At 39.4% G+C, this 24,554-nt stretch overlaps 3 protein-coding genes across 5 annotated transcripts; all 3 read left to right on the forward strand.

The window, feature by feature from the left end:
• The first annotated feature begins 565 nt into the window (after nucleotides 1-565).
• On the forward strand, nucleotides 566-7,404 carry cluap1 (clusterin associated protein 1). Of its 2 annotated transcripts, XM_067596679.1 has the most exons (14): nucleotides 566-635; nucleotides 1,088-1,143; nucleotides 1,232-1,343; nucleotides 2,238-2,322; nucleotides 2,425-2,604; nucleotides 3,002-3,097; nucleotides 3,404-3,487; nucleotides 3,595-3,728; nucleotides 3,983-4,124; nucleotides 4,572-4,644; nucleotides 4,739-4,849; nucleotides 5,543-5,592; nucleotides 5,836-5,895; nucleotides 7,014-7,404. In XM_067596679.1, exons 2-14 carry the CDS (start codon nucleotides 1,122-1,124, stop codon nucleotides 7,194-7,196), a joined length of 1,332 nt encoding a protein of 443 aa, XP_067452780.1. In that variant the 5' UTR covers nucleotides 566-635; nucleotides 1,088-1,121; the 3' UTR covers nucleotides 7,197-7,404. The 2 variants fall into 2 exon arrangements, with proteins under 2 accessions (XP_067452780.1, XP_067452779.1); XM_067596678.1 differs by lacking the exon at nucleotides 5,836-5,895.
• Nucleotides 7,405-8,259: 855 nt separating this feature from the next.
• On the forward strand, nucleotides 8,260-12,158 carry ccdc124 (coiled-coil domain containing 124). Its single transcript, XM_067596684.1, has 5 exons — nucleotides 8,260-8,380; nucleotides 9,376-9,553; nucleotides 10,959-11,166; nucleotides 11,281-11,386; nucleotides 11,584-12,158. Exons 2-5 carry the CDS (start codon nucleotides 9,395-9,397, stop codon nucleotides 11,786-11,788), a joined length of 678 nt encoding a protein of 225 aa, XP_067452785.1. The 5' UTR covers nucleotides 8,260-8,380; nucleotides 9,376-9,394; the 3' UTR covers nucleotides 11,789-12,158.
• Nucleotides 12,159-12,304: 146 nt separating this feature from the next.
• Nucleotides 12,305-24,477, forward strand: kcnn1b (potassium intermediate/small conductance calcium-activated channel, subfamily N, member 1b). 2 transcript variants are annotated; one of them, XM_067596681.1, is made up of 10 exons: nucleotides 12,305-14,580; nucleotides 15,880-17,019; nucleotides 17,510-17,944; nucleotides 18,082-18,177; nucleotides 18,504-18,922; nucleotides 19,166-19,307; nucleotides 19,745-19,855; nucleotides 19,969-20,096; nucleotides 20,383-20,452; nucleotides 21,638-24,477. In XM_067596681.1, exons 2-10 carry the CDS (start codon nucleotides 15,895-15,897, stop codon nucleotides 21,920-21,922), a joined length of 2,811 nt encoding a protein of 936 aa, XP_067452782.1. In that variant the 5' UTR covers nucleotides 12,305-14,580; nucleotides 15,880-15,894; the 3' UTR covers nucleotides 21,923-24,477. The 2 variants fall into 2 exon arrangements, with proteins under 2 accessions (XP_067452782.1, XP_067452781.1); XM_067596680.1 differs by lacking the exon at nucleotides 12,305-14,580 and having other exon boundaries at nucleotides 14,588-17,019.
• The last annotated feature ends 77 nt before the right edge of the window (nucleotides 24,478-24,554 follow it).

Below are 24,554 nucleotides of genomic sequence, written 5' to 3' on the forward strand. Positions count from 1 at the left end.
CCTTGTTTACAGAGGTATCAGAGGAATAGTTATAGGTATAGGTATCAGAAATGAAAAAGTTGACAAACTAGCTAAACAAGCACTTAGGAAAGGAAACATCTGTATCAAACTATCCAAACCAGAGGGAAAGGGCAATGTATGGAGAGAAAAAAAATATCAACAGAGAATGGCAACAGCATTGGGATCAGGAGACAGGTGATAGACATTTGCATTCAATTCAATACAAGGCAGTGAGAGATACAGGGAAGGACATCCAATTGGTGTCTGTGAGCATTCTTAGGCACAAAAATTGCAGAACATGTCATTGCCAACTGCAGTAGATATACTTCAGGAAGCGAGGACATGATGGAGGAAATGCAAGGATTAGGGATGAGAGGAAGAGAATTAAAGAACATAGTGGAAGTACAAGTAAACAGGGCAGAGGATGCTTCATCAACTTCCTGCGGGAAACAGGACTGATGGAAAACGTTTAATAGTCGGGACACTGTAGGAGCTGACTGACTCCGGAAGATGGCGCTAATGCACCTACATGGATGCCAGGTGCCGTTAAACATCACCGAAGAAGAAGTTGAACGGGAGTTGGTTTCCATAGCGACCGTTTATGGTAGGTTGCGAACGGACAGCTATCTCGGCAGGTAACCGCTATCACTCCCCGTAAACACGAAATAAACAGAAAATGCTACGTTTGTTAACCAGATAGTTCGGAACGACAATCTTTTTACAGGTTGCGGAGCGTTTTTATCCTTAAACTGTTAACCATAGGCAGCTCTGAGCGTTAAGTTAGCTTTTTGTTAGCCTTCTCAAAGCTAGGCTATGTGTAATGCTATTTAAACTGGCGATACTGTAACGCACTTGTTTCTTTCTGGTCAAATATGCGATAATGTTATCCAGTTAACCCCACCATACGTCGATCTAGTTTTCACGAACTAACCGTCCAGAACTGATGATGAACCCCATTCCTGTTTTTACACCGTGATGATTGATAGACAGTGTTTGGCTGTTACACAACTTACTGTGATTTGCTTTATTTACTCGCACATTATTCTCAGTTGTTTCATATAATACATCTTGTACTTTTTGCTGGCAGGGGAGGAATCAGCGCTCAGTGCTCACTAGTCACAATGTCCTTCAGAGACTTACGAAGTAAGTGAATATCACCATTTTCTGTATTGAAGTAGCAGTTTTGTGTCTATACACATGCTGATTCTTGAAGTTACATGTCTTTTGGCAGATTTCACAGAAATGATGAGGGCTTTGGGCTATGTTCGCTTGATATCTATGGAGAACTTCAGAACACCAAACTTCACTCTCGTGGCAGAAATCCTCATATGGCTTGTAAAGAGGTATGCTGTTTTTACAAAGGCTGTAACTACCACCCATTGTCACTATCACTTTTATCAATTATTGATTTGACTAATGGCTGAATTTTTATGATCAGCAAATGTTTGGTATTTTTAGCTAATAACTATCCTAAACATTACACCAGCTGTCAAATTATAATCATTAGGTTTTATCACAGTATATTAACCAATTAATCAACTGTCTCAGCACTAGTTTTCTCCATGATAGTCAAAACTATCGATAGTTATAGAGGGCAAAATCTAAGGCTCCAGCATGTTTCAAGTATGTAGTGTAGATTAGTGCATTTCCAAAAGGAAAGGGGTGTTTTGATGAGTGATTGTTCAGAAAAATTCAAAAGTTTAGAAATTCAACCTTTTTTTGCATCATACATGATAATAAACTGAACATTTTGGATTTTGGACTGTTGATTGGACAAAGCATTCAAAGACATCACCTTGGGGTCCAATAAATAATAATAATAATAATAATGATGTTTCACTATTTTCTGACATTTTTTAGATAAAAGGATTAATCCATTAATTGAGAAAATAATCATCAGATTTGATTGGTTGGAATTTTTAAATCACCAACTGTTCCACCACGAACTAACCACTAGATGGTCTTTGTTTTTTATAAAGCACACCTTTTGCACACTTTTTTAGCATTACATTGCAATATGTTGAATTTCTCATCAAAGTGAAACAGTCATTTTTTTATTTGAGCTTGATAAATGTATTAATCTGGGGCGCAGCTCATAGCATGTCATCTACTTCTGTTCTTTGTTTTCTGCCTGGCTCCTTTATTAGATGGGATATCTGTGTTTTTACTTTGATTAGCCAAAAGTATGTATAAATATCAAATCTTTTTCTCCCTGTCCCTCTCTTTCTCCATTATAGATATGAACCTCAGATGGATATTCCCACTGATGTGGATACAGAGTCAGACAGAATATTCTTCATTAAGGCCGTGGCTCAGTTCATGGTGACATCTTGTCTTACGTTTATACAGAATGTATAGTTTATTTTCAGCTACTGGGGGCCTGCTGGTCATCAGTCTGTCTGTCATTGTCTCTCCTGGTTGCAGGCGACTAAAGCTCACATCAAAGTGAACACCAAGCGTCTCTACCAGGCTGATGGCTATGCAGTGAAAGAGATGCTAAAGATCACCTCAGTGTTATACAACGCTATGAAGACCAAGCAGATGGCCCTGGAGGACCGAGTCGAGGAGGACAACAACAAATTCAAGTTTGACCTCGGCTCACGGGTGAGATGGGATTTTTGTATTTTTATTGTATAGTGACAGTGGAGATGCAGACAAGAAATAAATTGGGACAGAGAGAGGGGTATGGCCTGCAAGAACGGTCACTAGCAAAGTCAGTGTAATACATCAGGTTTTTCACTATTAAGTTTCAAAGCTCTTATCAGATTTCTGATTTATATTCCCTTCCTGTTTCCTGTTCTCCTCATTTCTGAAAATGTATATTATATCAAATTTTAGGTGGAATAAGAAGCTCTTTTTTCTTTTGAGACAGCATTACAACAGTGCAGACATTTCTATCCTTACATATAATGTATGCATCTTTCATGTGGATGAAATCAAGAACTGTGTCAGAAGTGTGTGTGCGTGTTGCGAATTAAGTCTCACTCTGTCTTCACTTAAGATTTCAGATCTTAAAGTAGCTCGGCAGCTGGCATCTGAGGTCACGTCAAAAGGAGCATCTCTATATGATTTACTGGGAAAGGAGGTGGACCTAAGGGTGAGTAAACATCTGAGAAATAACACCACAAGTCAACACTAATGAAGTTATTCTCTAATCTGTATTTTCATACCTCTTTTCTCAAGACAAATTAGGGCATACAAGTAATGTTAGCAGTCAAGGAACTTTCTTTAGCTTTTCTGCCATAAGTGCCGGTGAGGCTGGTAGCAAAAGGTAGCTTTGCTTTTCTGCAGTGAACCATGATAACAGTAACAGCCGTACAATTATAATGCAATCTCTTTGAAGACATCAATGATAGTGGTGCAGGTGATGCAGGAGATTACTCTGCTGTCTTGTCGTCCATAGGAAATGAGAACTGCTGCCATTGCTAGACCTTTGGAAATCAATGAGACTGAAAAGGCCCTGAGAGCTGCCATCAAGGAGGTTTTGGTATGTCTTGAGATACATACTATAAATATAAAAATACTATAACAAGTTCCTTTCTATCCATGAAATGTCATTGACTCTGCCACCATGCCTTTGTGTACCTCATCAAGGAAAGTGTGGAGAAGACCAAGGACATGCTGAGTAACGTCGTTTCTGATGAGACCAGTCTGGATGCCAAGATAGAAAAGAAGAAGCAGGAATTGGAGAGGAATCGGAAGAGGCTCCAGACACTGCAGAGTGTGAGGTCAGTTTACAACCTTACAGGGAGAAGACAATGACATGAGGAAAAATTATTCCCATATGCCTCAGCAAAAAAAACAAAACAAAGCATAATAGGAGAGCTATACAGTGCGGTTTGAATTATACACATTCTTTGCCTGAAATTTTATCATTCAAGCAGAGAGATGGCTTATCTTTTAGCCATTTCAAAATGTTCTTTATTTGACTCACAGCAAGTCATTCGGTGCACACCATCTTGTTCCTCTCTCATTCTCTCAGGCCAGCATTCATGGATGAATATGAGAAGATTGAGGAAGATCTGCAGAAGCAATATGACACCTATGTGGAGAAGTTCAAGAACCTTTGCTTCCTGGAGTCTCAGCTGGAAGAATACCATAGACTGGAGCAAGAGAGGTTTGAGGTGGGTGAATATGATAAGTAGAATAGCAGATCTCTTTTTTTTAAATTACTTCCTATGGGACTGCATGTATATAACTAATATTGTTATTTACTTTTACTTACGCTTTTGTAGTTTCCACTCTACAAAGTCAATATATGGAAAGTAGCCAGTTTTGCTGTGAATGGAAGAATGGACTTCATTCACTATTCCTCGAGTATCACTTGCTGACCTACTGAGAGAAAAGTTTATCCTTCTCTCATGTTTGGAAGTTAACTAAACCATAGTTATACCACTACATTAACTTATCTTTTAAAAAACTAGAGCTGCACACGGTGGCATTATGACTGAAAGTACTTGGATTTTGCCTTTTAACAGATGTATGAAAGCACATGCAAGTGTATGCTTGTCTTCCCTGAATGGGCCTCTGCATGTTCTCTAAATGTGTCAGTCCTTTTGTTTCCACTGCAGGAGGCTGAAAACACTCTGAGGATGATGCAGCACAAACTGAGGGAAGAGGAGAGGGATCTGATGAGGAGTTCCTGTGAGACAACCCCTAACACTGAAAGCAAAGCAATAATCACATCATCTCAACCCTTTTTTATGGTTTAACATGTTGTAAAATATATTTGCTGCAGTGAAAGATGAGGACTCTGATATGGACGTTCCTGAGGACGAAGGTTCAGACAGTGACATGGAGGAGTGTCGGCCTTCTAAGCCACGGCCCACCCGAAATGGCATCATGGCAGGTACATGGACAACTGATTTATTAAGTCCTTCATGTTATGATCTATTATTAGTTACTTGAAAAGGGGTTCAGTTCATAGTTCATATAATTTTACACTTTCTATGGATGTAAATGGTTCCATATCTTCAGTCCATATGTTGGCAGTCAGTGAGAGATTGTCCCCAAGTGGCTTTTGTCACACAAATTTCTTCGCCTGTAGAAACAGATGGATGCTTTTCAAAATCATTGTTCTTGTGATGAAGCCTTCTTACTGTACACTGAACAAGTCTGGCCTGGCCGTAAAGTTTTCCCATCTTGGTTTTGACTTCAATAACATAATTAAAGCTGAAAGCTTGTGGTCAGAGTGTGGACAATAATATTAAATGATTATGTGAAGCTCTGTGGCCGGTCTTTGGCATGAGTCTTACACAGAACTTGTATATGGATTTAGTAATACATACGAGCCAAATCCCTGCCAATGAATATTTGAATAATGTCCAAACCAAATACAACAGAAATTTCACAGGAAAAGCTGCTGTGTTGAAACACAGTTTTGCTTGATACACAACATCAGATGAAGGTATTTCCCAACTGAAAAAAAGTTAATGTCAGGAGTAAAAAAAAGAATAAAAATACACATGCTAAATGCATAAAATAACAAAATAATAATATATCATCTAACTACTATATCTCCTTTTCCTTTGTTTCACCTCAGGAAGAGGAGCAAGATTCATCGGGAACATGCAGGGTGGTGACAGTGATGAGGTTAGTACTGTCATAGCAACATCAATAATGGACTCCTTCCTTTTTCTTCTTAAATTGAGCCAGATGTAGCAAGTTACTCCTGAGTGGTGCTCTCTGTGCCATCTCTCTACAGAATCTTCATGTGTAATTTTCAGCCATGTGTCCTGTGAACCATCTCTGATCAGTTTCTCACCCTTTTGGGTTTCCAACTTGTACACTCTTTTGTATCTTACTCGTCTCTTTCACTTACTTGTATTTTAAAAGCCCTCCTTAGATGTTTCCAGAAGGCCAGTTCCTCATGCCAAAAAACGACAGGAAGGACAGGTTTGTGCAGGACCAGGATCCACTGTAGTTCAATCCTTGTTCCTCTGTGTGTTAAAAGGAAAAATCCATCCTTACTCTCTTTGACACTGTAGGGTTTGTCCACACAGCCCGTAACGCCTGTGTCCACTTAAGTTAAATCGAGTTCACAGATCTCATGGTTGAACAGACCATCCCCACAGAGCTTGCAGATCAATTGTTTGTCATGTTTTCTATTTTTTTTGTAAGCTACGCTTTTATATCACAAAAATATGCAAACAACACACAAAGTAAATGGCATCATAGGATCACAGAAGCTCATAAACTGTACACACCTACCAGTTTCTTTTGTGTTGCAGAGAGTTAGTGAAAAAGCATCTTTTGCTGGAGTACAATCTATCTAAAACCTACTTTCATACTGTATTCAATGCATTCCGCCATCAGGAAGCTCCTCATCAGCACATAGATATACACATGTGGTCCCAATAGCTTAGTGACACATGTTGACATTAATTTTTGAAACCATTTACCCTCAACATGCCTTATCTTCTTGTTCTCCAGGTAATTATTTCAATACATTTCCCAGAATGTCTTTGTAGACTCCATATCAGGGACTGGGAACGTAATGCTTTCAATTAAAGGTGGGCTGATGGGTCAATGAATAGCTTTAGAGTGTGATCATTTAGTTGACGGTTATCTGTCATGACAGCAAGGCCCCTTTCTCAGAATGCAACTACTCTGGTGGCTGCTTGGCATTCTGCTCTACTTCTTTTCTTCTACTGTTTGCACATATTTCCCACAGTGTTGAAGGGTTTAGAAAGGATTTTTCCTTTAAATTAGGTACATGGTTTAAGTGGTCCCTGTAGTTGTGTGATTCCAGATGGATATGTTCTACTAGCTCAGGAATCCACTGTTAACTCTGGACTGGAGTCGACGAGGGGGTTCTGTGATTGAAGTTATCCTGATGAAGTGTTAAGCTGAAATGGAAATGTGTCTGTCGTTGCTGTAGCTCTTCACAGTGTGTTTAATTATTACCTAGAAAAGTACATTTTATGATTGATCGTTTGATGGGACTCTGAATCTAACTATGAGCTTTTTGTAATTGTTGTTATTATGTGTCCCCTGCTTGTCTGCTGTTTCAGACGGAAGACAGTGAGATTGATGTGGATGAAGATGATGATGATGAAGAAGATGAGGAAGGCGATGAGGAGGAGAGCAAGGATTTGGAGGACGACAGTCTGGAGGGCCCGGTGTCCAGGGGTACTCGCCCCACCAGGGGAGGCATTAGACCCCCTCTGCTGGAGGAGAGCGACAATGACTTCTGAATAAAGAACACACACACACTCAGTCGTGTGCGCTTCTCCAATCTAACTCAGATTAGACCATCTTAATCCTCATTACAAATATGTATTATATGTATTATAATATGTAACTATTACATCATGTTGTTATTGCAACACACAATATCAATATAGTCCTTATTTTTGAATATTTATGTAAAAATGTTTATTCTAATAAAATATTAAAAATGTATTGGCTCCTTTGTGTCCCTTGACTCAAGTATAACAGCAGCATAAAATTTGATTGCCGTGTCTATGAGTGGGATCCACCCAATTATACACCAGTATGAGTGAAAATGCCTTTTAAAGGAAATGACTCATTTAAAATTAAGAACAATAAGAAAAAGAAATGTGGCACATATTTAGCATGTGCAGTGTATTTGTTGCAGATTTGCAGAATAACTGAATTAAGTATGGGTTACAATTAGGGAGGTGAATTGTAAAAAGCTTACCATTGGCCTTAATAATTCCTAAATATGTTACATGCTCCTTGAAGTCTCCCTACATTAAAAAATGTGATTGGGTTATTATTACTTCAGTTGGACGTTTGAGCTTCAGTGTGCAGTGAGTTTGACACTTAATACGTTAATCTGCTGAAGGGGGAAAGTTTCTCTGTGCTTAGCGAAAATCTCAGTTTAAGATGTGTGTCCCCAAGCGTGATTAGGGGCATCACAACTAGTTTAGAAGCCAATCATGGACCAGTGTGCAATACACAGAATGGACTTTTTTAGTGAAGTAGGAGACATTTTGTGTCCGGCAAAATACTGACATATTCATATAATCTAGATGTTATTATGAGACTTTTCTTTTTTGTGGAAAATCCATACCAGAAACAATATTCAAAGAGTATTTTTATGTCTTAAAACATGTCTGGAGGGAATCTTTAAGAATATAAAACATTTATTGACATTTAGACTCAAATGTACCATCTTTACACCGAGTAGTAATTACTTAACGGCTGTAGTAGATTTGAGGGTACAGTATGTTCTTCTAAAATACAGACCAGAAGAACAGAGGTGCTGAAATAGTCGGACTTCATGAGCCATGCGACCATAATGAGACCTTACGTCATCAGAGCGCGCGCTGGTTTCAGAGAGGAGGTGTCAGATGCCTCTTCGAAACAACAGTAAATTGTCGTCTAGTTACGACCTGTTTTTCCTCTCATACTGGTATGAAACCGTGTTTATACTTGAACATTCGTCCGTTTTGGTTATTACTCTCTTAACTACGTGTCGGCGAAGTTAAAGAGAGCACGACCAGCTTGTTTATAAGAAGCTAGCCTTGTTTATGCGGAGCTAGCTGTAACGTCAGCTAACTAACGTTAGCCACACTGACGAGCAAAACTGCAGCCGTCTGTATAATTGTAGGGAAATAACTCTGAACGTACTTAAATTATTCTTCTCTTAGTAAACATGCCTGTTTTGTTCACCTGTGTTTGTTTACTAAGCCACAATTTCAATTGACGCTTAATTATATGTACAGTGTTTAACAAGATGCATTGGCTTGCGTCACTGTATTCACACATGTTAATGCTACGAAATTTTGGCTCTAAAAAATTAATAATTTAATTGATTTTTAGGCGTACAAAGGGTTGTTGTTAGTTATATATAAACAATACATGTTGTACACTATTTTCGTCTTTAATATACTCTCACAGGCCACTTCATTAGGTAAACCTGTGCAATCTAATGCAATCCAATACAACAGCTCTGCCATAAATTCTACATTTACAAAGTTTATACATTTTCAGCTTTTGTTGACGTTGTCAGAAAGATGATAATTCTACTTTATGCTTATCATTGAGGTCGTTATGGGTGGTGGTGGTGTACTGGTGTGCATTAATAATATTTTGTCCACTCCATTAACATACATTAGGGGGGTAAAATAATAGAAACATGTTGCAATATAATGCAGTCCAGTACCTAATGAAGTCACTGAACTGAGCAGAATGTTAAACGTAAACATGAACAAATATGGAGATGTCATCATTCTATCTAAAGTAATATTTAGGGTAAGACTAATAATAATAATCATACGGTTTTGACTCAGTCAAATCAAATGATATTCAAATGTGGTTTTATTAGTTTTAGCATCAGCTTTGACAAACTTCTTGTCAGCCTTTGTAATCTGATTGGTCTCTTGTCTGCACTGGTCTCTCTCTCAGCTGAGGAGCAGCTGCTGGGATGCCAAAGAAGTTCCAGGGCGAGAACTCCAAGGCGGCCACAGCCAGAGCACGCAAGGCTGAGGCCAAAGCAGTGGCAGACGCCCGCAGGAAGAAGGAGGAGGACGATGCTCTGTGGCAGGAAACTGACAAACATGTCCTCAAAAAAGAGCAGAGAAAGGTGAGCTCTCTCTCCAGTTTGGTGCCATCTTCAAGTCTATCTTAAAACAATATTCAGGTGCCCAAATGAACAATTATTTTTGGGGCTTTTTGCTGTAATCATTCCTCCTGTTCATACTGACCATTAGAAGATCCCTTCATAATGCACTTACGATGATGGGGCTAAAATCCACAGTCCTCCCTCTGTGCCAAAATATATTTAAAAGTTTATCTGATGCTAATATGAAGCTTTCAAATCAGTCAAATCAAGTAGATATATTTCAACATTACAGTCTTTCTTAGAAAGTTCCTCTTTTTGTTACTGTACTTCCACCGCAGTTCAACTTGGAAACAGAAAGAAGGAATTTGATGTTAAAATACTATAAATGTGGCAGATGTTCACTTGATATGACTAACTCAAACTGCCGAAGCCTCATATGAGCTTCAGATCAACTTTCAAATGCATCATTGCACAAAATGACTGTGTGGACATACTGTGGATTTTGTCCATCACTTACATTGAAAGCACATTTGAAGGTGATCTTTTAACAGCCAGGATGAACAGGAGGAATGATTACAGCGAGGAAAACCTCTTTCACCGTTCATATGGACACCTGACTGTTGTTTTAAGACAGACTTGGAAAATTTGTGAACCTACCCTTTAAGGTTCAAGAGTTTGCTGTTTTGATTATGTGTGTACAGACTATTTACTTATCTTAAATAACAAACAAGAAGATACTGACAGAAGTGTCACATTTGAGAAGGAAAAAAAAAAACAGGATTACAACACTCAGTATTCGACTTGAACAGGAACCCTGTCTGCCTCTTTTTTTGTCTCTCACACACATATCCACACATTTAAAGTTTAATAGATGGGATTCAGTTTTAATTAGCCCCAGCCAAACTTTGGGCCATTGTATTAGCAAGCAGTTACAGAACAGAATAGTAAAAAAGGAGCAAATGAGCTGTGCTGAATTTAATCTGTATTCACGCAATAACAAGATCAGAATGTTTGAAGTAAACTTAAATATAACTGTTTATATAGTGTGCAAAATAACACCTGTGTGAACTAGCTGTCATGGTCTTAGACATTGCCTGAGTTTGGGCTTGACCTAACTCCACATCTTATCAATTACATGCAGAAGTTTAATAACCACAGTGGGCAGTCTTATTGGGACTCAACAGGAGATTTGCTTAAGTATCTCTTTTTTTACCTTGTAGTATTAGGTACAGAATACTTGCACATGTTTTGTTGCATGATTTTTAGTCCTCAGTGATATCAGGTGAGAATCAGTGAAATTTGTTGAATAGTGAAGCGATTGTAGGCGTCATTATGCATGTAGTGGCCAAACTACTTTAACAACTACTCTTTTTTTTTAGGTACAAAAGATCTGCAAGTTTGATTAAACTATTTTCTGCTTTTGCAGGATGACAAGGAGAAGAGGAGGTTAGACCTTCTGGAGAGGAAAAAGGAAAACCAGCGACTTCTAGATGAGGAGAACGCCAGGCTGAAAGGCAAATCCCAGAAGGAGGCTCAATCAGGAGGAAAAGTTACTCGTGCCCAAATTGAGGAGACACTCCAGCAGGAGCAGCAGCAGCAGCAGCAGCAGCAGCAGCAGCAGCTCAAGCCGAAAGGTAAAGTGTGCTGGTTAAAATAAATATGAAACTGTTTTGTGGATCAAACTAGTAAATATCTTTTAACTATAATACCACCTTTGTCATGTTTGGAATTACACTATCTTCCCACAGAAAAGAGTCATCTGGATACTCCACTGGAAGAGAATGTGAACAGAATTATCCCTGAAGAAGGAACTGAGGAAGCCAGAACAATAGAAGATGCCATTGCTGTGCTCAGGTACCAATAGTTCATTGTGTGCGACATCTTGCCATCTATATATTTCTATGGCTCCATTTGTTTTTACATCTCAGAATAATGTATATCTCCACAGAAAAAAATGTCTTAAACTCGATGTCGCAGGCCTGTAAAACAGCAAAGATGACTTGTGAACGTTAACATTTCATTATTGCATATTCCATCTTCCTTTCTCCCAGCACGGGGCCTGAGGAACTGGATCGCCACCCGGAGCGGAGGATGAAAGCAGCGTTCGCTTCCTATGAGGAGGCCAACATGCCTCGCCTAAAAAAGGAGAACCCCAACATGAGATTGTCTCAGCTGAAGCAACAGCTGAAGAAGGAGTGGATGAAAGCACCAGAGAATCCCCTGAACCAACGCTTTGCCACCTTCAACTCAAAGTGACACTTTGAGTGCACTTCCCACCCATAACTCCATTTGAAAACTGTCTGCCTATACACATTGAAGACTTACATTGGAAAATTCAATTATTTCATCTAAAATTGAGTGTTGCTGATGAAAGCTTCACCACAGCTCGCACAGAAACAATATCTCGTGCCAGAGGACTCAGCTTCATTGTTCTATTCACTAGCAAGGAGAAAATCATTTTCCCCTATCAAGGTCACAACTGATCATCATGTCTGTGCACATGGCCTTTGATGAGGCATTTCAGCATCTAATAAATTTAATTACATCTTTTTTCTAGCACTTCTGGGGAGGTGGGAAACCAGATGTTTTGAGAGTAACTTATTAAAGTTCACCGCTCGATCATCAACATGTCTTGTCGCTTTTAAATGCAAAAGTGTTCTTCACTGTAGTTAAGAGAAACATAAAGTCACACGCTGAAAAAGTTTTGCCAACTGCTGCTGTTTACCTAAAATTCAAGGAGGTAGTTGACTCTAGTTTTGTATCCATAAATGCTCAAAAGCCACCAGCAAAATGATGGTCAATTTAAAATAGCTGTGGCTGGTAATGTGTTGTGCGAAAGTGTTTTTGGCAAGACTGACTAACCAGTGTCTTTGAAAGTTTCTTGGTTGTTTGCTTAAAGGGCAAAATACAGTGGCCTTGAGCATTAAAGCCACTGTCGCCAGTGGATGAAGAGTCCTGGCCTGTATGGACGGTTTGTTTTCTATCAAGACATCCTCACTGTGCTTTAGGCATAGAAAAACTATGTTTACTAGTTATAATGAACAGTTTCTCATATAATCAAAAGGATTACAGGAGGGCCAGTTAGGTACAGGGATATATTATTGTGTCTGTGAGCCGGACAACAAGGACCCACAATGCTCTGGAGTAGAGTCTGTTAAATGCAGAAAATGATAAGTGATTGCAATGTATGGAAGAAAAAGAACTAATTAATCTGCGTTTACAAGCTGACAGGTGCACTCAAATATTTAATTGGTACAGAAAAAATTTCAGCATGAAGCCACCAGGTTTACATAACAAACATCAGTCTGTAGAGTCTTTCCTACTTCAACGAAATGATCAGGATGTTTTTGTTCTTTTTTAAACAACCCAAGGCCTCACACAGTGACTGAATTTGGCCTCCCTTATCTTCACCAGACCCTGCAGCCTTTAGTCAGCTGACTTCAACGTCCTTTTCACAAATTTAGAGCGCTGGTGAAATGAAAGTACATGGTGACTTCTGAAAACAGAGCACTTTGGGTCTGAGCCTAACACTCAGATTGTGGGCTCATGCTGCAGTATATGAATGTTTTAGTCATTAATCTGTTTATAAAATAAGTTATAGTAAGTGCAGAAGTGGGTCATGGAGAAATATGGTCATTTAACATCTCAGTTGGAAGACAAACAACTTCAAGGACACCAATTGACAACATCAACTGAATCAACTTTTAGGGAAATGCTTTGTTCTTTGCATCCAAACATTTCCAGATTTTTTTTTTTATATATATATAGTTTTTGAAAACACAACCATGGCGGTAGTTGTTACTTCTCAGTGAGTTTGGTATCATTAATATGGCCAGCGACAGTTGTCCTGTGCTGCTGTTGTTCACAAAGGTTTTCTCCAGCGCAGCAACATTCATATAGTGAGCTGCTGAGGCAGCAGAGCTGCAGGCTTTGTAGGTTCGCCTGATGCCAGGTGGAGAGATGGCGAGCAAAGATAAAACTGAGCTAAAGCAGAATAAGTATAACATAGAGATAAAGTACTTAAAGGACTAAAATATAGTTTAGTTTATGTAGTTAGCTAATCAAAAGGTATTTGAGAAATACAATTTAGCCATGCAACATACCTGAAAATTCTAGCCAAGCAGAATTGGCCAGAATTTATAATAATAATCCATAAAAGCAATTCGGTTTCTGGAAATAGTTTGTATTCTTTAAATGATGTGTATGTATAAGTGCTGTACCTCACACTGAAAGAAATAAGTTCTGTTTCATGTTTTTGTTTTTTACAGCAACAAAACACTACATTGTAGAAGGTACTTAGTTGAGAAAAGGAAATGACTTCCACTGACTGATCTAGAGTTTGAACATCCAAAGTAATGAACTTCTCATTTTTCTTCGTGAACAGTTATATTTCTCAATATATCTCTTAATGCAACTATTGCAAAATTGCTCCTGCGGTCACATTTGTTAGATCTAGGACACATCACGACCTTGTTTACCCTGGTTGATGCATTCAGAACCAGATTTAAAAATGGACACCTTTGTCCAACCAGGCTCTTGTGGGGGAGCAGATAAGAGACTCTGCAAAGGCCTTTGAACCGTGGAGCTTCAATGACAAGTTCAACTGACCTATTATTTTCCACTTTGCATTGAAAGCGACCAGTTCCTTTTCTTTTCATAGCAACCAATCAGTCTACTCCCAATTTATAGGGACTTCTTTGAGCTTGTACGTGTGATGTTCCCCTTTACAGTCTGGTCTGATGTTACAGGGTTTTGTATCCTAACCTGTCGCTGTACCCTCCCACTCCCCGTCCATTTGCATGGCAACCCTTTAGCAGGCCAGCTGCTGCTGCCCTTTTCTTTCTTCGTTTTGAATTCTAATCATTACTTTCAAAGGATAGGGTCTCCAAAGCTCCTTTATCAAGTGTATGTACTGGGAGGAGGCAATCGGCTGTCCAGCACCCACTCACTCTGCTCTTCTTAACACTTCTGTTCTTCAAACCGAGAGCACTTCCTATTAGTCACCTGCTTCGTCACATTTGGAGAAAAATAACGTTTGGAAGAAGAAGGTAAGGATCACCTGCGGTAGTTGCTCAATTTGTTCATATTTTTTAAATTATTTATTAAAGCAAATATAATAATTGAGGTGTTAAATTGCAGTGGAGGGATTAATTCCAAAGTAGAACAACCACTTTTTGAGAGAGCTAGATACACACTCTTAAAAAATAATTACTGGCACCAATGGAAGATGGTTCCCAAGTTGTAAAGCACATTGAGATCAACTATTTAAGCTGCCATTCACTCGTCTGTTAATATTTACGTTAACTTTTATTTATGGTTGGCTTAAATTTATAATATGCAATATAGTAAGCAGTATCAGTCACATTTAAGGCTCTGCAGGATGATGTATGTTATTAAAATCAGCACTTTTCTGAAAGTTTTATGATTTGTTTCAGTGGTTAAGTGACGATCACTGATGATGTCGTTATTCCTTTTTGTCTCCAGGATCATGCAGTTATTATCTGGGGATATATACAATTGTGGAATATTTAATTTGATTAATTTAGTGAGTATATCAAAACATACAGGGTCAAATCTAAAACTATTATTTTACGAGTTAATTTGAACATCACTCAATACATTTTTAAAAGCTACCAGCCATCAGTGTAGGTTTTTTTTAAATGAGAAAGTGTTAGACTGGACAAAATTACATCCACTTTTTAAAATCTAGTAGATAGTAAAAACTTTAATTTTGGCTTATAAATATCTGCTCATGATTTTTTTTCCACCACTATAGTTTAATAATGAGTGAGACTGATCTGTATAGTTTTCTCAGCCTTTCTGATTTCCATGTCCGCTAGACAAATATGAGAGGGGGGGGGGTCACATCTGCTTTTGACAGAATGTTTCACATTCACAACCTGCTGAGCACACAACCTGGAATAAACAAATTATTGCTTTTATTTAAGTAATATTTTGCAGTGGATAAATACTCGTAGGCTCAGGACTGTGGATTATTAGACAATGTTAATGTTTACAGTTTAAGGCATAGTGTTTAATTAACCCATTTTTCACAACTTTTTACAATTAGCAAAGGACATAAATGCAAATTTTCTGTTGTGTTTTACATTTGTCTACTCTGCCAGAGTCATTTAGGGACCCCTCTATAGCACAGGCTTTGTACCACATGCTCATTTTTGATCTACGTTTGTGGCAAAGCATAGAAAAACAACATGAATTGATGGCTAATGTGTACACATTATTCAACCATGATATCTTGGATCCAAATATATTTCAGGACATTTGTTATATGTCATCATCCTCTTCTTTCTCATCTTTCCTCTTGCCTGCATGTTATCTTATTTCAGCTCTGCAGTGATGCCATGAGGTTGATTTTGGTTAAACCCACCAACGCAACACGACGTCTTGACTCAACAGGTGAAGTCTTCCGTGACGGGGACCATGAGCATTGCACCTCAGGAGGTCCATCACCCCCCACAAAAACCCCTGAGGGGATGTGCGATCGATACTCAGGGACCTCCTTGGAAGTGTCTTCGTCCCCACAGGAGACAAGTCTGTGCTGTCTTTCGTCTGCCCCCCATGAAAGATCCAATGGAATCAGTCCTCCCAGAGTTTCAGCCCAGATGTCACCTCTGAAAACTCGAAATTTAACCTTATCACAGCTGAGTGATCAGGACTGGCTGCTGCTTTGTGGCCAGGTTAGCAGGGTAGGGGATGATTCACTATCAGCAGAGAGACCAGGCACCAGTGTGGGACATCCAAACCACAGTGACAGATGTGGTTGTTCCTGTCCTGATGCACATTCAGAGGGTTCTAGTATTCAACCACAATCAAAACACAGTGCAGTCCAAGACGGCCTCTCCAGAGTTTCAAACAAGAGAGGCCTTTCATCTTCACCACACTCCAAGATTTTCTCTCAAAGCACCCACTTTTCGACCTCTTGCCAGGTTTTACCACACCAAACAAACCAAAGGGATCTTTTGAAACCTGCAACAAAACATCCACAGGATAATGTCATGCCTCACTGCAGTGACCAAGAAGGTCAAAAAGAGCAACAGCTTTGCAATCATTTTAAACTCAAAGACAGCAGCCAAGCAACCTGTCCAAATCTGTTCAATATTCCTCTGAACTCCATCGAGTGCGCTGAGACAAATCAGAAACTTCCCCAACAGCCACAGCTTGCTGCCAGCACAGACCACAACTGGAGAGAGCTTTTTGGTAAAGAACCAGTGTTAGTTCAGCAATGTCAAAAGCAAGACTCTCACTGCTCTGTAAGTGGTGATGAAACCCGGAAGTCATCTGGAGATCCCGCCATCATCCTAAAGTGCCGTCATCTCCCTTACAACCCTCTGACCAGTGCTCCACGGGTGAAGAGGTCATCTACACCAGCCAGCAACAAAAGCGTCCAGTCCTTCTCCGCCAGTCAGTACAGTTCACTTGACAACCAGGAGTTAGTGGAAGCGAGAGCAAGGCAGCGACAAAGTCAGGTACATGTTTTTTCTTTACATGCTGTAGCCTCTTGATCCCTTGTTGAGGTCATGTCTCAAAACTCCACGCAATTCGCTTTTATGGTTACTCAGGCAAATTTTGTCTGCATCATGAACTTTAGTATCCAGAAAAATCCCCATAGACATCTTACCTGTTTGAAAGACGGCCAAGGAGCAAGAAACCAGAAGATCTGAGACAGACAGAATGCTTTTCATTGAGAATTTTTGCATTGTTGTTAGGTTTTGAAAAGGATTTCCTACCAAAATCTCACATCAGAAGTTAATTTCAGCAACTAAGTTGAATACACTGCTTGAAAGTTTGGGTGCTCCTCTGTCTTACCTCATGCAAACTCATTACACATTATTTTATTATACTATATGTCACTTTCAAAAATTACGTCTAGTTCTTGATTGTAAAGGCAAAAGATATTTTCCTATTCTTTCAGCATGCAGCATGTTCTCTGATAAATTACCTTACTTTCATTTGCAGACAAACACTCAACACCTCAGCGGATCGAAACTCTCTCTCCCTAAACACCTTCCACCTTCCGACACCACACAAAGTGGTGACATAGTCAATGGAGATGTTGTGCGACCGCTGACCAGCCATGACACTGTGAGACCCAGTCTTGCAGATCTTCACTCAGGCCAGCAGCCCCTTCAGCTTCTTCACAGTGCCATCCTCGAGGATGCCTTCTCCAAAGTCATCAGAGAAGATTCCAGTAAGGCCAACAGTGAGAACCTGACCAGGGAGGAAGGTAGCGTACCACAGAAGAAGACCAAGGACATCAGCTACAGACTGGGTCAGCGAAGAGCTCTCTTTGGGAAGCGCAAACAGCTGAGCGACTATGCCTTGGTCTGCGGGATGTTTGGCATTATTGTCATGGTGATTGAGACAGAGCTGTCAAGGGGATTTTACAGCAAGGTAGTCCTCTTTAGACTTACTTTATTCATGAAATACACTTATACCCATAGTTTTCTGTATATGTTTTGATCACTCAATGTGTCCTTGCAACAAGCTGCACTCACCATATTCATGTTTTTGTCTCCATTTATTTACAGGACTCTATATATTCATATGTACTGAAAGGCCTGATAAGCCTTTCTACTGCTATTCTTCTTGGACTCATTGTGATGTACCATGCGAGGGAAATCCAGGTATGTGGATGAATTAACAGCACTCCATACCTATGGTCCTTTTTCCCTTAATGTTGTGCAAGGCAACTCAGTACCAGGTAAAAGTCACCAAATTTTCTAAAATATTGTTTCAAACATTTTACACTGGCAAGGACAACAATAAGCAGTCTGTTGGATCAGTTGGATAAGATTCATGAAATAAGAGGAAAAGCAAACATCTATGCTAAACTCATTTGACCAGTATTTGTTGAGTTAAAGACATTTTACTGCCATCCAAAAAATCTGAAACTTCCCCCAAACAAATACATTTAACATTCACATTCTTCTTTTTCTCTTCTCTTCTCCAGCTCTTCATGGTGGACAACGGAGCAGATGATTGGAGGATAGCCATGACCTTTGAGCGCATTCTCTTTGTTGTGTTTGAGCTCCTCGTCTGCGCCATCCATCCGATCCCAGGCCAGTATGTGTTCAGCTGGACTGCTCGATTAGCCTTCAGCTACACAGCGTCAGTAGCGGATGCTGATGTCGATATCATCCTCTCTGTGCCGATGTTCCTGCGCCTCTACCTGATTGGCCGGGTCATGCTTCTCCACAGCAAGCTCTTCACAGATGCGTCCTCCCGCAGCATTGGGGCGCTCAACAAGATCAACTTTGACACCCGCTTTGTCATGAAGACTCTGATGACCATCTGTCCTGGCACTGTCCTACTGGTCTTCAGCGTGTCCTGTTGGATCATCGCAGCGTGGACTGTGCGTGTATGTGAGAGGTATCAGCAAAAAACATCTGAACTTGTTACTCTTGCTTTTCTTTAGTAACCAAGTACTTGCATTTGTTCTGTGTCAGCAGTGGGTATGTGTAGTTTCCAGTTTAAATAGTTTTGAAATGATCAAAATAAATGAATCAAATCAGTGGTAGTTCACTTGTAAAACCTCCTCCTTGGTATGACTGAGCACACAGTTTCTCTCCAGATTTTGAAGTGCTCTTACAGCCAGGCGTCATGTCTCAACAGGTATTACGATGCCCAGGAGGTGACTAGTACCTTCCTTGGAGCAATGTGGCTGATCTCTATCACTTTCCTGTCCATCGGCTATGGCGACATGGTCCCTCACACCTACTGTGGAAAAGGAGTTTGCCTGTTAACTGGAATCATGGTGAGATTGGTACAGATACAGTAGAATCAGGCATCTAGTGGAAGGTAAACCCACTAGAAGCTAAGCAGCCTATACCAACCATTTATCTATCTAATTACCAAAACCTACAGTATAGCAACATTTTTGGTGCTTAAATTTATAGTATACCTTGGAATAATTTCATATTTGTAAATCTTAGTTCAATTAGTAACTTAAACAAACTAAGATTAAATTGAAAACTAATACAAACATAACACTTATGTGAAACTAATAATGTTCATGTTGTTAGTTTCATTTATATTGTGGTTGGTATATTTTTTACAGTTAGATGTGCTGATTCTGCATTCATGTAACCTAATTAACCAAAGAAAGCCTGCTTTAAGATTTCTGACCATATAGATGTGATGCTTTTTACCACAGTGTGCTATAGTCACATTAATCAGTGCTCTTCTCTTCAGGGAGCGGGCTGCACAGCCTTGGTGGTTGCTGTTGTTGCAAGGAAGTCAGAACTCACCAGAGCTGAGAAGCACGTCCATAACTTCATGATGGATACTCAGCTCTACAAAAAGGTCTCTTTATACTCCAACATGCACATTTATTTTTTTACCTTATTGTAAATTTAAGTTGGTTTGTCTCAGGACACAAACATTACTAGACTACTGATTCACATGAAACTCCTCAGATAAAAAACACAGCAGCCAATGTGTTGAGGGAGACGTGGCTTATCTACAAAAACACCAAGCTGGTCAAGAAGATTGATCATGCCAGAGTTCGCCACCATCAGCGTAAATTCCTGCAAGCCATCCACCAGTAGGTATAAATATGTCATCATCAAGGGGGGCAAGGTTAAGACCAACAGAAAAATTCACTCACCATCACAGTTTTAGTAACATATTGACACATTTTGCTGACACTGCAGGTCTTGCACTTTACTTCCTTTTGCTAAATGTTCAGTGTTGTTACAGTAAAATGTGTGACAGGGTGTTTATTTATGTGCTTGTACAAGTTATGACTTCAGCTGTTAAAAGGATAAGGGGCACTATAAATTTATACTACTTGGCATGAAAGTGACTCTGGTTCTGATTTTTGACTTTAGACTGCGAAGAGTCAAAATGGAGCAAAGGAAACTAACTGACCAGGCCAACACAGTTGCTGATCTTGCAAAGGTTTGTATATGCAGTGCCTTTCCAAGTTTAATAAAAATGTAAAGCTGCTCTACTTAATATTTAGATATAAACAACGGTTCAAATGACTACACAATGTGATGAATCCACAAAGAATAATCAGCAACTCTACTGGCTTTTGAACATAGTGAAGCATATAACAGCTAAAGAGCCAGATATTTCCATCAGGAGTTGGTTGAAACCAAATCACAGCTAAAGAGAAAGTGAATATTGCACTCAGATTTGTCAGGTTGGCAAAATTAAAGGTGCAGTGAGTAGAATTTAGTGGCACACACTTGGCAGAAATGGAATTGTGTTTCCATTAACTTATATCTACAAAGGGAACAGGTCCTCTGCCACGGAGCCCGCCATGTTTCTACAATAGCCCAGAACGGACAAACCAAACACTGGCTCTAGAGAGGGCCTTTCACATTTTTCACAAGTTTCGCTGACACCATAGGTTCTCCTACATGCTTAGAAGGGGAGGGTGAGGGGTATTCAGTTGGTTGCAATCTACAACCTCACCACTAGATGCCACTAAATCCTGCACACTGGTCCTTTAAATATCCAACTAAATTCTCATAGTGCTCCAATAAGCAACTGTTACCTAACCATCCATAATCACTTATTAATCTCTATTCAAATTAATGAAGGAAGAGTCTTTTTTTTGTATTTTTTAGATTAAATCCCCAATTTATCTTTACTTCCTGGAAAACAGTATATTTGTAGTTCATTAAACAAATCACTACCTCAGCTAACAAGCTCCTTGGAGGTCTATATAAGGTATCTATAGGCTGAAAAAAGGACCCAGTTTAGGCTGCCAAAACGAGACCCATATCCACTGTGAAATAGTGGACATGTGTAGCACAAGATGTTAATAAATCATTTAATTTCCCACACCTTTACTACAAGTCCAATAATAGCTAAGTTCAAATACACCAATTTACACCGCTCAAGTTTGTATGTTTTCTTTCTTTCTTTTTTGTACAAGTCTTTCCTTTGGTTTAGATTGTAAAAAGTGAATTATAAACCTTTTTTGCCTTGGATGAATTTTGTAATCTGTATCTCAAAATATGTAATAATATACAAGGAGAGGTTCCCCACGCCACTCAGTGTGACGTCTATTCAAACTGACCACAGGGTGGTATAAAGTCAGATGTGTGAACTGTGCTCCCTGTTGCTCTGCAGACTCAGAACATGATGTATGATCTGGTGTCGGAGCTGCAGCATCGAAGCGAGGAGCTGGACAGGAGGATCGTGGCTCTGGAGGAGAAACTGGACTCCATCCTCCTCAGTGTGCAGTCACTGCCCGTTGCGCTTTCTCAAGCAATAACAAAGCTACAAAAAGATTTCCTGGATGACTTAGCCTGTCGTGTCCACTTCCTGTCATCCTCCCTCAGCTCTGAGTGCTGTTCAGTCCCTGCAAGGCAGATCTGTCCAGGCTCCACCACATCAGAGACACCATACAGCTGAAAGGCCTCACTCAGGGCTTTCCGTCTTCCTCTGCAAGTTTTGTTCATGTTGGGAAAGACTTTCTCAACATGCACTCTTTTTTTGTAATGCTTAACTATACGTTCATACAGTTACACACAATCACCCCTGGGAGTTACAGCTACAGTCTCATAATGAGCAGCTCCAATGGAGGGGGAAGTGCCACGGTCAGGAGAGTGTAGAGGAAGGGGAGACCATTATTCCTTCATTTCCTCTTCTCAAAGTTTCCCAGTTAGTGCAGGAACCAGGTTTTTCACCTCTAAATAGATAAACATTAGTCAGTTGAGCCTCTATTCGTCTTGCCCCACAAAACTCCATGTGGGATGATGATTGTAAAGCTTTAGGTTCATATAAAATTTTAACTGTCAATTGTTAAAGTCATTCTTATACATTGTATCAAGTTCTTTCCTTCGCAGTTCAATAAATGATTATTATTATTCCACATTTTTCTTGGGACGCTCTGGTGCTCCCTCAGTGACCATCACATGTTTTGGCGTACCAATAAACTGTTTTGCAGTTTTCTTTTCTGAATATCTAGAGTTGCTGTGTTTTGAAATTATGGACAGAGGCTTTGATGGAAGTCTCAGGTTTAGAGAATTGGGCTTTGGGTTCATATGTTGAACTGGCTCCCAGGAGTGAATTTGTGAAACGGTAGATATGAAAAGCAGAACAGCATTATAAAGCAGCAAAACAGCTTTAAAAGGAAAAGTTGAAACAGCTGTAATTCACTTACATTTGTGAGACAAAATATCTGTGGTTTGTGAAAGATGCTGCAGAAAAAAGGATTCCTCTCATTTTCAGTCTTTACCAGTTTTCACCTAAAATAACCATTTTTTTTTAAAAAAAAGAGGGAGATCAGTTTAAATGTTTTTTTCTGTTCACATTCATCAGAGTTGTTTTTTCATGTTCCAATAGGACAATAAATTAGGTCCGCACTAACAGCTCAGAAAAGGCTTCCAATAGAGAACAGTGATAAGGCATAGAGAGGAGGTTTTCTAATGTTTATGATTGCTTTCAAAGCAGTAATGATCTGGTGAGCGCTAAGACTTAAGAACTGTTAATTGCTTGTGAGACTATAGTCTCAGATGGTATGACAAATCTGCAAATCTGAATTTGGCTTTAGGATTGGTCCAAATGTCAGATTAAAGCCCAGAGGGGGAGAAACATTGCAGTCAGGGCACCTAGACTTAGTAACAGTCTGAAGATATAACAATTAGTTAACACTGCAACTTGTTTTCTTGTTCATTTCTAACATCTTTTTTTGTTTGTATTCTGCCTATAAGAGATATGATTTCTGTATGGTGTTTTGTTGCTTCTTTTAACTTTTCCTGCATAGGCTTGTCTACATATGTACACAAATATTTTTAAAATTTTCCATAAGTTCAATAGAAATAAAGTTTACTTATAATTAATAACTTAGATGCAAGATTTATAGTTCTGAAACCTTTCTTTGTGTCTCACTGGCCTCAGCCTCCACAACATTAATATTTTAGTCGATGTGTATGAAGCAGTTGGGTTTTAGACATAGTGACATGTTTCCACAGGTGACATAAATATTGCAATATTTAAAAACTTAAGATTTTTGTAGCAGCGTCACAGCATTTTATTTTAGAATTATTTTGATACAGATAACAGCTTATTTATTACATGACTTGTAATAAATACTTTTTTCACTCAACAAAAAATACATGTACATCTCTGTCCTAGGTTTCTTCATGTTTCTTTTGCCTTTTGGAGTAAATTGATGCCATGCTCTTGGAAAATGGCATTATACAAAATTAAGGCAAATTGTATCACAGAGGTTTTAGGTTTTAGGAAAAATAATTATACATTTTTGTCGGGTAAAAAAAAGCTGTGACCACCAAGTGGTGGACAGCTGGACTTCTATAATCCATATGACTGCAAATTCATGTTTTTGACATATTATCGTTGTCATTCAATTGATAGTTGTCATTAGAGAATGACAGGAAACATTTGAAAACCAGACTTGACCTGGGGATACTGTGGTCACACGGATTAGTCAGTGGGCCACAAAGACACCCCAACCACAAGTTTAATATACTGTATAGTCATTGAACAAATGGAAGCTGATATGGCAGAAGCAGGTGACAGATGTAGTGTGTTGCACTGTGCGTATATCGCAGTTTTGCAGATAGATCATCCTCTTATTCTCCGTGCTCTAGTTTGATCATGGTTGGCCTCATTCCCCGTCAGCTCCCGCCACAGAGGGGGAAGTAATTGCACATCATTAATTAAACAGCATTACTGAGGAAATTCGGGGTGTTCACACCAAAGTTGAACATATATATATTATTTGAGGAGGGAAACGCGCTATGAAACGCAAATATCAAGGCCGTTAGACTTCAACCACGACAACCAGCACAACCCACCTCTCAGGGTTGTTTACCAGAACACCCATCTGTCTAGGTTAGCGGTTTAGGGTACCAAGTATTCTCGCGATAACTGCTGGGTAGCGAGCTGCACCCACGAGAATGTCGTTTCGCGCGCTGAGGCTAAGCTCCAGTCCCCCTAAAGATTGACAGCTCTGCTATCAAATGAGGTCGAAGTACTGAGAGGAAAGCAGCCAATAGTGAAGCAGAACTTTGAGAGCAGG

The sequence above is a fragment of the Thunnus thynnus genome, chromosome 8 (genome assembly GCF_963924715.1).
Source record: "Thunnus thynnus chromosome 8, fThuThy2.1, whole genome shotgun sequence".
NCBI classification, from domain to species: domain Eukaryota; kingdom Metazoa; phylum Chordata; class Actinopteri; order Scombriformes; family Scombridae; genus Thunnus; species Thunnus thynnus.